Source organism: Notothenia coriiceps, unplaced genomic scaffold, assembly GCF_000735185.1.
Source record: "Notothenia coriiceps isolate Sejong01 unplaced genomic scaffold, NC01 NC01_scaffold00027531, whole genome shotgun sequence".
Lineage (NCBI taxonomy): Eukaryota > Metazoa > Chordata > Actinopteri > Perciformes > Nototheniidae > Notothenia > Notothenia coriiceps.
In genome coordinates, this window is record NW_011360232.1 from 111818 (window position 1) to 124631 (window position 12814).

The window sequence follows — 12814 nt, forward strand, 5'->3', positions numbered from 1 at the left end:
AATTGTTCTAGCGGTTCTAATACTACCCGTCGTCTCTTAAGTTTTCAAGTCCAAGTCGAGTTTATATAAACCCCTCTGTAATTTCTCCACTCCGGGCACGAAATAAAACATCTGTCGGTTCGGGGGAGCGGACACAAGCCACTTCGTATATACGAATTTTTAGGTTTACATCCTATATTTGTGCTGATTTTGACCGTTACCTATCGTTTCGACACCGAACACAAAAACCCCATTATTTCAGGTTTTAGTAGTAACCCGGACAGAGTCGGTTTACTCCTGCAGACTCCTTCTACCCTGTACATTTAATTTGTAACAACTTTTTACGACGTAGAGGACGGAAAATAACTGTATCTCCTCGGGAATAACAAATGGAAAATGTATAGTAAAAAAACCAGTAAAAAGTTAACGAACCAAAAGCACTTTAATCGGACAAAGGATTAATTTCACATTGTCTAACTACGTAGCAGGTGTCTAGTAGAATGTTCCGAAGCTTAGGGGGGGGTAACATCAATTTTTTTTGACAGTTTTTGATCCCAGGGGTTGTCGTAGACGTATCCCTTGGGTTTTTTCGATTCTTTGCCGGGACGACAAGTTCCGAGAGTTCCAGTGGCTATGTTCTTTTTGATTTGGTTTGTGGTCGTCTTTTTGTTCCGTTACGGCATATTGTTAGTTATTCTTGTCTCCTACACAGTACCTCATCACTAGTCCCACCTATACGGATTCACACTTGTCTATACAAAACTCTACCCTAAAACTTTTACCTTCTCTTTCAGTTTATAAGACGGACAGGCAACCCTCCTCAAGGTCTCCGCCCCGTGTCTCGCTGACGTCCGTGAACCTTGGGTACCACCCAATTCGCCTTTCCACCAAAAAACCGTAAAAACTCCACCTACCTTCCGTCCTCTGGATTCCCACACACACCCACAACACTACACGCCCCCTCCCAATCTCTCCATGTCTCCTCACTCCAAGACCTAGTCGGATCCATAAATTGTCCCGTCGGTCACTTCAACAAAACTTCTTGTCCTCACTACACCAATGACCTCCCCCAAGACCACTACTAAAGCCAGCCGTCTCAACTTCAAACACATACGTGAACTCTCCCCCTCTGGTTTCTCTTCTCTCAACGTCATCAGGTTAACACATTTCTCTATGGTCACAACTTGTCTTCTGCCTACTTCTCCTTTTCAAAATCCAGCTCTGGTTTCATTAAGGGCTGGTAGCTGACTAATTGGTTGTAACGCGGTAGGAATCGCCCGGAAGACTTGTACTGGTTATACACGTCACCAAGTAGTGATTAGAGTCACTCACCGTTAAAAAAAGAAAACAATTTAGATTAGGTTTAGTCTAAGTGAAATTTAACATTACGTTGTGTTAGAGTCTTGTGTTTTGCTGTAGGTGTATGATCTATAATTTGAGTTTTGTTTTGTTTCATTACTCGAAACAAATCACTACAAATTAAGTCGTCTTCCTGTTTTACACTAAGTCAGGGTACTTCACAACATGTAACATACCGACCGCAGTAGACAAAATAGTCAGGTTAACGAAATATATAAAATGGAGTTAATGTCCGTCTGCATATGACTGGTAAAAATTAACCCACCTATTTTGTGTGGTTACGTCCGAAAGGACCACTCCAGTCGTTACCTCTACATCAGTGCACGGTCACTAACATAATACCGCGAAAAAAGGTGACGTCGTGAATCGTTACCAAATCCAAACAAAACAAAAAGCTGATCCCCACAAGGCGAGTCCGGTGAAAAAGTGGAAAATAATTTCCGGATTTTGCAGGTTTTAGCTCCAGAATGGCCCAGAGTTGTTGGCCGACTTTGTACGATTTGAGCACTGCATTTGTGAGAAGCTGACGACTACCAGTCCGTCTTTTAACAAAGTGTTAAGAAGCCGCTCACATCAGAGAGTTCTAAACGTAATTTGCGTGGTAAAAATTTTTTTGACTCATGGCGTGTGTTTTAGGTATTTTTTACCGTCGTTGTTGTTTTTGTGCGCCACCGCAAACTGCTCCATTGTCGTACAATAAGGTGGAGACTTTTTTAATGTCGGCCCTCGAGCTGCCCTTGATGCTTTGCTGCGGACCTGAGCGTGCAGGTAAGCGACCGTCAGGATTCAAAACGGATTTGACGGAGACAAGAAACGAACTTCGCGACACGACGATTAGAATGAACATTTATTAGAAGGATTTGTTTTGGGTAAATAGAATGTAACATACAAGCTAGGAAAGTTTGGGGCTCCCTGCTGGAACTGCTACCTCCGCGACCCGACCACGGATAAGCGGGAGAAGATGGATGGATGGATGGATGGATGGATGGATGCCAAGTACATGTGTACATATGTATATATTTATATATAGTATTTTCATTTCCAAAAAAAGATAGTTGAAACTGCTATTGACATGTGCAGAAAATGACCCTATATCTAGTTTTCGTTTATATATATACTGTATACATATATATATGCATTTATTGTTTTCCTGCCCTAACTTTTATTACATTTTTTTTCCTGTTTTCTTTATTTCTTTGTAGTCCTTCATTTCTATACGTTTTTGACGCAATAATGCCGATGTTGTATTAGGATGATGCACGGGAGGGCTACTTTCCATAAGCTATGCTTCAGCCCTCCCGCTTCTACTAATTTTGTTCATCTTTGTGTGTATGAATTATCCTTTTTTTGTTTTTTGGATCATAGTGGCCGCGGGGGCCCTATGCATCTGCATAGTCTGCCTATAGGAAGAAACGGCCCTGCTTGAAAGGCACCTATATAAATAAAATGCATTATTGTTATTATTATTACTGCAATCTACTGAACTTTAAGATTACTTTTTGAATCCAGAATGTTGTTTAATGTCAAAATACCTGCAAAGCTAATGACATTCCCATTGTCCTCAGGTGTACTTCTGGTTTAGGAGAGCAACAACGGTTGAAAAACGAAAAACTATAGTGTAGTGCCAAAAACAGCAGTTCCCCGAAAGGCCACTTGAGTCTAACTCCAAACGCGAGGCAATCTTCATAAGCAACCATGTTAAAATCTGCCTCCCATTCGTGACAACTGTGCGTGGATCGTACAACTTACCAATTTAAATTATATTTGGACAAACAGGTATGTATAATTTAGGGCCTGCATGCTTAAAATTACAGCTGCTAGCTGTATGCTCTCCTGCTACCTTTATTCATTTCTTGATTAGCCGGAACTCTGGAAAAGGTCTCAAAGTAAAAATGTTAAAGGAAATTGTTAGGATACAAAGTACTGCCTCATGTTTGCTGTTTTTGTCCCCTGACTGTCTTCTCTGTGTTTGTCCCCTGTCTGTCTCTCTGTGTGTCTGTCTCCCTGGCTGGGCGTGGCTGACCTACTTTCTCATTCCCACCTCTGCACTCACTCAGCTGCTCCTTCTCTAATTGCCACCTATCACCTAACTCAGTATAAAACCCCAGTCCTCACCTCCAATTTCTGCCAGTTCGTCATGTATCTACGAATGGTAATGTTTTCGACCAGCTGGACTCTTATGGTTTTTTGCGTGTACTAGTTAGATATTTATTTATTAGGATAAACCCCTTGAGATGCACCATCTCGTTTTCAAGGAGGTCCCAAACGACTAAACCTGTGTCTCCTGTTCAGGTCCACCTTCCTGCCTCTCTGCCTGCTACGCTCAGCCTGCTCCCCTGCTTCATTGTGCCTTCTGTCTGCTCCACAACTTCTGGCTCGCTCTTCCTGGTCCTCGGTGCCTGTTTTTTTCCTTGGCCCTCACTTCCTGGATTCCCCAGGTTGCCTAGACCTGTCCCTGAAACCTCTTCCTTGCCCACATTTGCTTAATAAAGCTCACTACTACTCAGCTCCTGTTTCCTGTCAGTGTTTGCATACAGTTTCAGTCCTGTCGCTCAGCCCAACAGAAATATATGTATTATTTTTGTTTTATATTATTTATTTAAGGAAAATGAGGAATGTATTTTCATTATCTATAACTTGTTCAGTAATTTTACATATCATTATTATGAATGCTTTTATCTAAACTATCTTGTGTTTCTCTGACTGTAAAAACTCTTATTACTAAAGACCCGCTGAAAAGACATGCTGAAATGCTGCAGACCTACTTCGTGGGGAAAAGGTTTTTAACTTCAGCCTGCTAAGAGTGCTTACAGCACTTATCTCTCTGGATGATGCAGGGGAAGAGAGCAGAGAGGAGTATGGGTGCACTTCGTGTGGCTTAAAACCTGATATTGGTGGGGAATCATGGCAGCCCGGGAGGCTCAAGTGTGTGTCTCATATTTGTGCCACTGTAGACTTAAACCTGGCTCACTGGACTACGAAAATGATTCAGACCCTTGTGGCACTTCATCTATTTCCTACCCTTTTTCATCCGTACATGTAAAAAAATAAGCCAACAAAACAGGCAAACTTGAATAGGCCTTTTCTGCTTATATACAAATAATACATACAATATGAAGGTGTTATTGACCAGTCCAACTTTGTTTGAATATTATGTTTACAGAGTATAAAAAAGCGCAAATATAATTAAAATTAAAACACGGTTTAGTTCAAAGATTGATCCAGCACATGAAAATACAAGACTGCATTAAAGATTTAATTTGAAACCAAATTATTTTAGCATGCCTACTCAACTTGGATAAGCATCACATTGAACGTGGGCTCTCACTTGTAGTGTTACAGGCTATATGTGTCCATAACACATTTTACGATCAGTGTGAGGATTTACAGTTCTGAGAGTAAAAAGTGTCAAAAGGAATTTAGAAAATAGTCAAAGCTGCCTTCAAGTCTGGTGCCACATATGTACATAGCTTAGATCCATATTTCTGTAGGCTAATTATGTGTAACCTCTTTAACGGCAGTTTTTGCAGTCATCATAATGCTAAATCATGGTTTCCATCATTCTCCTGCCCAGACTTATTTTTCTATATGACGCTCATTTACGTTCTCTTCTCGTCTTCTCCGCCGCAATCTTCTCTTTCTCTCGCTAATTTTCCACTCACCCTCTCTTTCCCTCCACCGTTTTCTCATCTCCATCTCTCACACCTCCTTGCTCTCACACTCTTACCCCGTCGTACCCTCTCTTTTTTTCTTCTTCCCCTGAACGACCCAGCTGCTTCTCACACCTCTTTCTTACAAGGCAGACGAAGATAGACAGAAAGTGAGACAGAGAGAGACAGACAGGGGAGGACTGGTGACATTATATGAGAAAGACAATCGCAGATAGAAAACAAAGCTAACAGGAAGGTGATCATAGAAAGTGAGAAAGTGTGACAGAAAAGGATTGGGTCTGATTTCACTTCATCCATCGTTCGCTCACTCCAGGATCACAAAGCCTTTGTTTCCCTTTCCGTTGCCATAGTAACCGTTGGCAATTTCACATCGGAGCCACATGCCCCGCTGACCGACAGCGATCTACAACCCGCAGCACTCGCCTACACACACACACGCACGCACGCACGCACGCACGCACGCACACACGCACACACACACACACACACACACACACACACACACACACACACACAAACACACACACACACACACACACACAAACACACATACAAACAGACACACAGGCATACACAGGCAAACACATACAAAGAAAGCCAGTTCGCCCTGTTGACCAGCTGCTACAAAATAACATTGAGGCAGCAGCCTACACGCACCAAAACTTCTTCATGTCTTGCTTCAACTCAGTGCTTATTTTTGTATACATCATGACAAGATACATTCATATCACATGTTGTCTGCAGAATTAAAGCTGAGGAGAATTTACCCACACAAGAAAAATAACAAAAAGTGCCTGGACTCAACTGAACCGCTGATTGATGCAGCACCAAGACACATTTGCTTGTCTGAGCAGAACAAGTGGTCCTGGAAAATGGTGACATAAGCCGTCCCATATCTCTGCACAATACCCTGAGAATCAGGTCTGGATATTGCCCGGAATGTTTGCCTTTCACACAACTAGGAGTTGACTGTGAATAACCATTCTCACTTACTGAAGATATTAGGTTTGGTTCAGGGCGAAGGATGACGCCTGGGTAGAGCGTCCAATCAATCAATCAAAGTATATTTTTATGAAATGTTACATATTTCTCAGTGGACTTTACAGTTTGTACAGAATATGACACCCAACACCCTCTGCCCTTGTACCCTCACATCGGCTAACTATTAAAAGCCAGTGCAACCAGGCAAGGGCTAGTCAGACACAACAGCTCTAGGAGAGGAGATAGAGAAGGTTGAATAAAAGCTAATGGTGCTACACAGCACATAAGCTAAGATAGCTTCCTCCATTTCAAACATTCCAGCTTGCTCAGCGTGAATGCTGAAAGTTGAACTCTCTATGTGGAACATTGTCTCAGTCGATTTCACCTCCTCAAGGGGATCCACTAATTTATTGGAATGAATTGATTTTGGCGTGAAATGTCAATGCTTCCAATCCTGGCGTGACTGAGCCTTTAACCTGCATGTCTTTGGACTAAGGCAGCAACAGCAGAAGCAGAAAAGGAGAGGACTCGCATCTCCACATGAAGTGGTCCTAGCCAGTTGGCAAACAGTTAACCAATAACACACTGTCCTAACGGAATATTCAGGCCTATATTGAGAGAAAATATGTTGTTATCCACACAATGTTTGACTTTTGATCATCAACAAAGCGTTGCATTTTGATAGGAATTCAATCATTTATAGAACCCAGTTGTGATTGGAACAGGCAAACTATAACACACAGTAAAAGCTGAAAAACCAATAACCATTTAACCTTTTTCAGTCAGTCAGAAATATGAATAATCTGGCCCATACATTTACGAACAAGGTTGACATTATATTGAAAGCCTGAAACCTTTTCTTATTTTAAAACATGTTGGCAACTGTTAAAGCAATGCATCTAATCTGTAGCTTGATCAAACAAGTGTAATGATTGCATGGAACCTACTTGTGGAATCTCATTAAATTGGCAGCCCCAATAGCGCCTTTTAAACACACTACAGTACCAGACCCACGTTGGAAGAAATGTTACACCATCCTACTGGGCTCAGCAGGCCGAGGCTCATGCCAGATGGTCAAGACATCAGAGTTTGGTTCTGGCTCACAACATATACCGTCTGTGGAGCAACATAGACAACAAACTAAATCCTCTACTTCTCTGCTAGAAGAGCCAGCAACGGCGGATGTGACCCTGAAAGCACTACAAACACTTACAATGTTCCATCCTCCCTTCAGTCCTCTTTTTATTTCTGGTTCCCTTTTACCCTCTTATATCCACCTCGCTGTAGTGGAAACGCACAGCATGGATAAGCACCAGATATGAGTTTGACTCCCTAGGATCCGAACATTCATGTATTGTCTCTTTGTTAGCCTGTTATCCTCATTCTGCCATTTTCATCCCACGCTGATTGCTCCACCTGTTTTAAGAAGACAAAACATTCTTTATTTTCTTCATTCTTCACCCTTAATCCCTTACTTCCTCACCCACTTCTCTCGCCAATTGACAGTTTCACCCCTATCACATCATTCCTCCATCCTTACCTCCATCCAGTTTCCATCCACCTCATGGAAGAGAACACAGAACGGGTCCGACTTGGAGGCTACATCTCGGTCCAGCAGGCTGTTTGCGGTGACGGACAGCTCCACCCGAGTGACACAGTGCTGGGGTCCGACACTGCGCGTCTGCCCCTCAGTGGTCGAGCCTAGAGTGTAGGCCATGGTTTGAGGTCACAGTGAATTACCCTGGAGGAAAGAAAACACAGAGAAATACAAAAAGTATTTGGGCATCTATGATTCTCTGAGCAATGTTAAGTTCCCAAACATCTGGTAAATGTTGAAAACTGTCACTGTGACTTCATCCTATGGGCACCATTAATGTCTGTAGCAAGTTCCATTTAAATCCATCTGTCTTTTGGTGCTCTTAAGACATTTGAGTTGTGCAAGCTTATTTTGCATAAATACTTGTAACTGTCATTCAAATAAATGCCACAATAAACTGTACACACAAATCTAAAAATGTCTGTAACCAGTCAGGGCAGAGATCGCTTGATGTAAGGAAAAAACAAAGACATGTATATAATAGGGATGCCAGTGATTATTCGATTATTCGAATATTCGTTACAGTCTCCATAATCGAATATTATTTTTAAAAATCGATTTTATTTATAGGGACACTTTCACAACGATATACATGACATTTGTTGTAGGATTGTCAAAGTCAAGTATAAGTGTGCTCTAACACAATCCATTTGTGAAGAAAAAATATAATATAATAGAATCCCCAACGTCTTTGACTGGTACTAGTTTTAGCTAATAAGCCGTCGGGACCGGGGGGTGGCGCCCTCTCTTTTTATTTTTTGAGTCTGTTTTCCTTAAGGCAACAAAAAATAAATGACCTTGTACCAAAACCAATAAAAAAACAATAAAAGCTTTCACCGGACGGTAACGGAAATAACCTCTCTACGCGAAACGCGTCGTCGGCGAGACCGCAGAAAGAGACATTGGAGAAACCGCACGAAGCGGTGAGTTTACGCTTGCGTAACAACTCCAACTCGACACTTACTGGCAGAAGGAAACCTGAAAACATTCAAGCTTCATCAAGGTGCTCCTCCTTGAGAAAAATGGGACCGCGCGAAAATAAGTAGAAATCAGCGTGCACACTCCCTCTCCCCCCACCGCCGCCCCAGCCACACATCGCACGGACGTCGTCGTCAGACGAGACGGTGCGGTCCGAAGGAGGTTCAAAAGTCATTTTTTTTGACCACCACACTGGTTACCGGTAAATGTTAATAATTATGATAATGATAATAAATCGTAATCAGATATAAAAACCAACTTTGATTCGGTCTTTTTTTTTTTTTTGTGATTTATTATTAANGACGGTAAATGCTGCGGCCGCAAGGCATTGTGGGGCAGCACTTTCTCCTCTCCTTTCGGTAAGGGAGGTCCAGTGGTTCCTAAGCTAAAGGAGGTATAAAGGAAGTTTGAAACCTCCTTTCCTAGAGAATTCGAACGGCTCTTATCATGGCTGCCACTGAGGTACTTCCGGGTCATTTCACTCCGTTAGGAAGGTTCCTAAGCTAAATGGACTATTAGACCGCAACCCTAGTATATAGTAATTGTCAATGTTCATTTGGCCACTAGGTGTGTCACAATTTCTTTCAATATTTAGAGAGATTGCATGTAATCTATTCCTGCCGGTGGCATGATGCAGCATTACCTGCAGTGAGAGGTGGTCTCAATTGACTGCTGCAAGTCAAGCCGGCATTCATTATCAAGCAGGTAATAACACAGAGCGCTGGGTCTAACTCAACCGGCAGTGGACTCAAATTAATATAAACAGGACCCTAGACCCAAACTCAATTTACTTGAAAGCCTCTTTGGAGACGGGGGCTCTGTGAAGAGTCTTCGCACGGATGTGAGTGTGTGGCTTCATCTGCGTGTGTGTCTGAGAAAGGTATTAATCATTGCGCCCAGAGCCTAGCACACCAATGCACAAACGCTTCTGAGTGTGCATGTGCATTACAAAACTCCAATTAGATAGCTGATCAGTGGTGTATATTTAAGTAGTCACTCATCTCTTTTCCCTCCCCACCCCCTCTCATATCTTTGCCATTAATGAGTCCAATTAGCACATGCAAATATTTACTCCTAACTCGCATTTGTGATTTATCACACTGTTCCCTCTTTAAAACAAACAGTCTGAGTCACTTTTGTGGATGTGGGTGCATGCACATGTGTGTTTCCTCTCTTTATTCATGGAGGCCCGGCAGCTCATTAGGCCCTCCTGCAGAGTAAGATCATCAGCAATGTGTGGAGAGGAATCAAAAGGCAGTGTTAAGAGGAGGACAGAAGAACAGCCGGTATTATTTACCGCAATATTCTGCCACACATACACCTCCATATATCAGTCATTGATTTAGGGTGTGCGACTGTAATGGGTACCACTCCACCACCATCAGATTAATGACACCCACACATCGCAGAAGGCACTAGGAGGAGGGGGAGGAAGGAGGAGATTAAATAGAGGGAAACAGAGAGATGCTCTTTTAGGGAGTTATTGCTGAGAGGTACTTAAATGTGCTGCACATAGCATTTTAAAATATCAATACATCATTGGCAAATATGTTATTATACCTTGGTAGAATTGACGTGAATTAATGGTTGCTACTATAAGCGCTAGTGTTTCTCAAAACAAGACACATTTGTACTTGGATCTTTGCTTCTTTGTGTGCTGCCTCCTTTGTGTTGCAAAACTGTCAATTTCTTGATGTCTGGCAACAGGAAAGTGTAAAAGCCATTTGAGGCTGCAGGTTGGCTTGATGATTGTATTGTTTACAAAACCTCAGAATGAATGTGTTGATGTATTCATTTCAATGTGCTACATGTAGAAACAAGGGTTAGGTGCTTCTACGCATATCCAATCGAATGCGTAGAAGCGGCTGCAATGCAAGTGGCATTGTTATTGACTTAGACTTATCCTTAATTCCTGCATAATGTGTGTGTGTGTACCTGGGGATTAAACACTGATCAACACAGTAAGATTGACTCATCCCTGGCCAAACCTGGAATCATCCTCGAATACAGGATTTAGGTAAGTGTGAACATGCACAACTAAACATTGTGACACTTAAGAAGTATACTTTGATGTTAAAAGTAAGATCATGGCGGAAAAGTGGCTCCAAAGACAACCTGTATTACATGTTTTTCATATCTTTAAAGCTTTTTGCTGTTGTTGCTTACATTTTCTTCACATCCTTTGTAAGTTTGAAGTGCTTTCTTGAAGAAGCTTGCTATAGCTTTCATTTCTAAGGAGGACACAACCAATACTCAGAGGGGGAGAAGGTTATGAAAGGTAGCCATATTGGCATTTAAGTGCATTGTTAAAATCACAACTAATCATCAACAGCACTCAACATTGCATTTGATCAATATTTATATTTGAATCATCATGATTCATCACAGTGATTGTTATGTTAAATGTTAGTTTGTATCGTGTCTTAATATTTGTTCTTGTTTGGTGTTTGAAAATGCTGCTGTGATTCAAGTCAAATTTCAGACTTAATCTGACAATGAATTATTATCATATCGTGCGTGTTAACATAATTCACAGTATCGCAAGAGAAAAAAATGTCAGAAATGAAATCTAGAGAAGACAAAGAAGACCCTCTTCATATATGATTGTCTATACTTTTTTTGCCATGGGGAAATCATTTTGGGACACCTGGGGGAAAAGAAAAATCTTGATGAACACACTGCGCTATATTTTCAGCTGGTCACCAGAGAGCAAATATATGTGGGAGTTCAATGGAAGCCAAATCAAACACTAATATATTCAAGAGTGTGTACCAATTACTTTTTATGATTATCCCTGACCTATAGGTGGGTGTTACACGTGGGGAATTGGTTTCTCATGTCTTACCATAGATATGGTTGTACAGTATGTGTGTGTGTTCGCATTTATGTGTGTGTGTGCTAGAATCTGATTGGTGCAGCATAATCATTGGCTATGTTTTATTCATCTGGGAGTTACCAGCTAATGGAAAAAGTAGGTGATTGAGTCCACATGCATGCGTTTGTACATATCTATCTGTGTGTGAGTCTAAGCCATTTTGGGTGGGTGGAGAGAAACCCCCTCTTGGGTGAAATGTTTGATTTTAGCCTTTGCAGATCATTTACATGCACACAAACCTATCTATCACACGAAAGGGAAAAACCCCAAAAGCACAATAGGGCGACTTTAGGAATACATAAAGATTATTTTTTTTGTTTAAATGCTACATCTTAGTTGTTGCACTTTTTAATAAGCCGTAACATTTATAAGTCTTGACTTTTTTTTACTAACCCTAACTCAAAGGTACAACTGCTAACTTGATAGCTTATTAGAATATCCGCCATCTTTAAGAAGGCTTGAGTTCTTGTATTTATAATCCATCATGTCTGTAGTTGCAAAGCTGAGTTCTTACTAAGTACATTTATGTTCCAGATGCCCTATCATTATTTAATGTTCAATTTTCTTGTCCAATATGTTGTCTTCTGCCTGTTCATCCCCTTTCTGTACTTTTAATTGTTTTTGTAAGCGACTTTGGGTTATTGAAAAGCGCTATATAAATAAAAGTTATTATTATTATTATTATTATTAATGAAGATATATGACCAAATGTTGCTTTGGACGATACTTTTGATGATTGAAGGACACTAACACAAAGCCAGGTCTCCAAAAACATAACCCAACTTTATTTTCTTCACCCAAATGTTGTCTCTCCATAGCTATCACTGTAAAGCATTAATCTAATTGATAAAGATTAATAAGTAAAAGTATGATTCACAACCAATAACCTTTTCAAAAGTGGGATAGTGAGAATAGTGGAACCAGCTTTACTCTTCAACAACTGAATCACTTCCCTGAGGGTCTCCGATCCTCCTTAAGATCACAGCACTTATGGCATTGATTGGCCAGAGGATAATCTTATGGGGAGACTGAATCTTATCAATGTAACTCGACTTCAAGTTTATTTCAAGGCTATACCCTACAGAATGTATTTTCGTAACCAAACGGCTTTTAAATCTTTCCATGGTTTCTTTGAGTGTATGCTGTGTGAACCTTTTTCATGTGTGAACGATACAGCGAGCCTCCATCAGCAGAGATGGCTAGCAACATTTACACTTTGATCTCCAAAGCTGTGCTGAGCTCTTACTTCTCAAATACAAACCAGAGGGACATTTTTTGTTCAATTATTTCTGAGCCTCAGCATTCCTATACTGCACCTCATCTACTTCCTCACCCATCCGTCCCCTCACCTCACCCCTACCAGCACCCCCCCCC

The 12814-nt window shown here is 41.2% G+C and overlaps 1 protein-coding gene across 1 annotated transcript; it reads right to left on the reverse strand.

Moving 5' to 3' along the window:
• Window positions 1-7348: 7348 nt before the first annotated feature.
• On the reverse strand, window positions 7349-7727 carry LOC104957649 (copine-2-like). The gene is made up of 2 exons (XM_010785293.1): window positions 7531-7727; window positions 7349-7406 (listed from the first exon to the last, which is right to left on the reverse strand). Exons 1-2 carry the CDS (start codon window positions 7705-7707, stop codon window positions 7356-7358), a joined length of 228 nt encoding a protein of 75 aa, XP_010783595.1. The 5' UTR covers window positions 7708-7727; the 3' UTR covers window positions 7349-7355.
• Between the last annotated feature and the right edge of the window lie 5087 nt (window positions 7728-12814).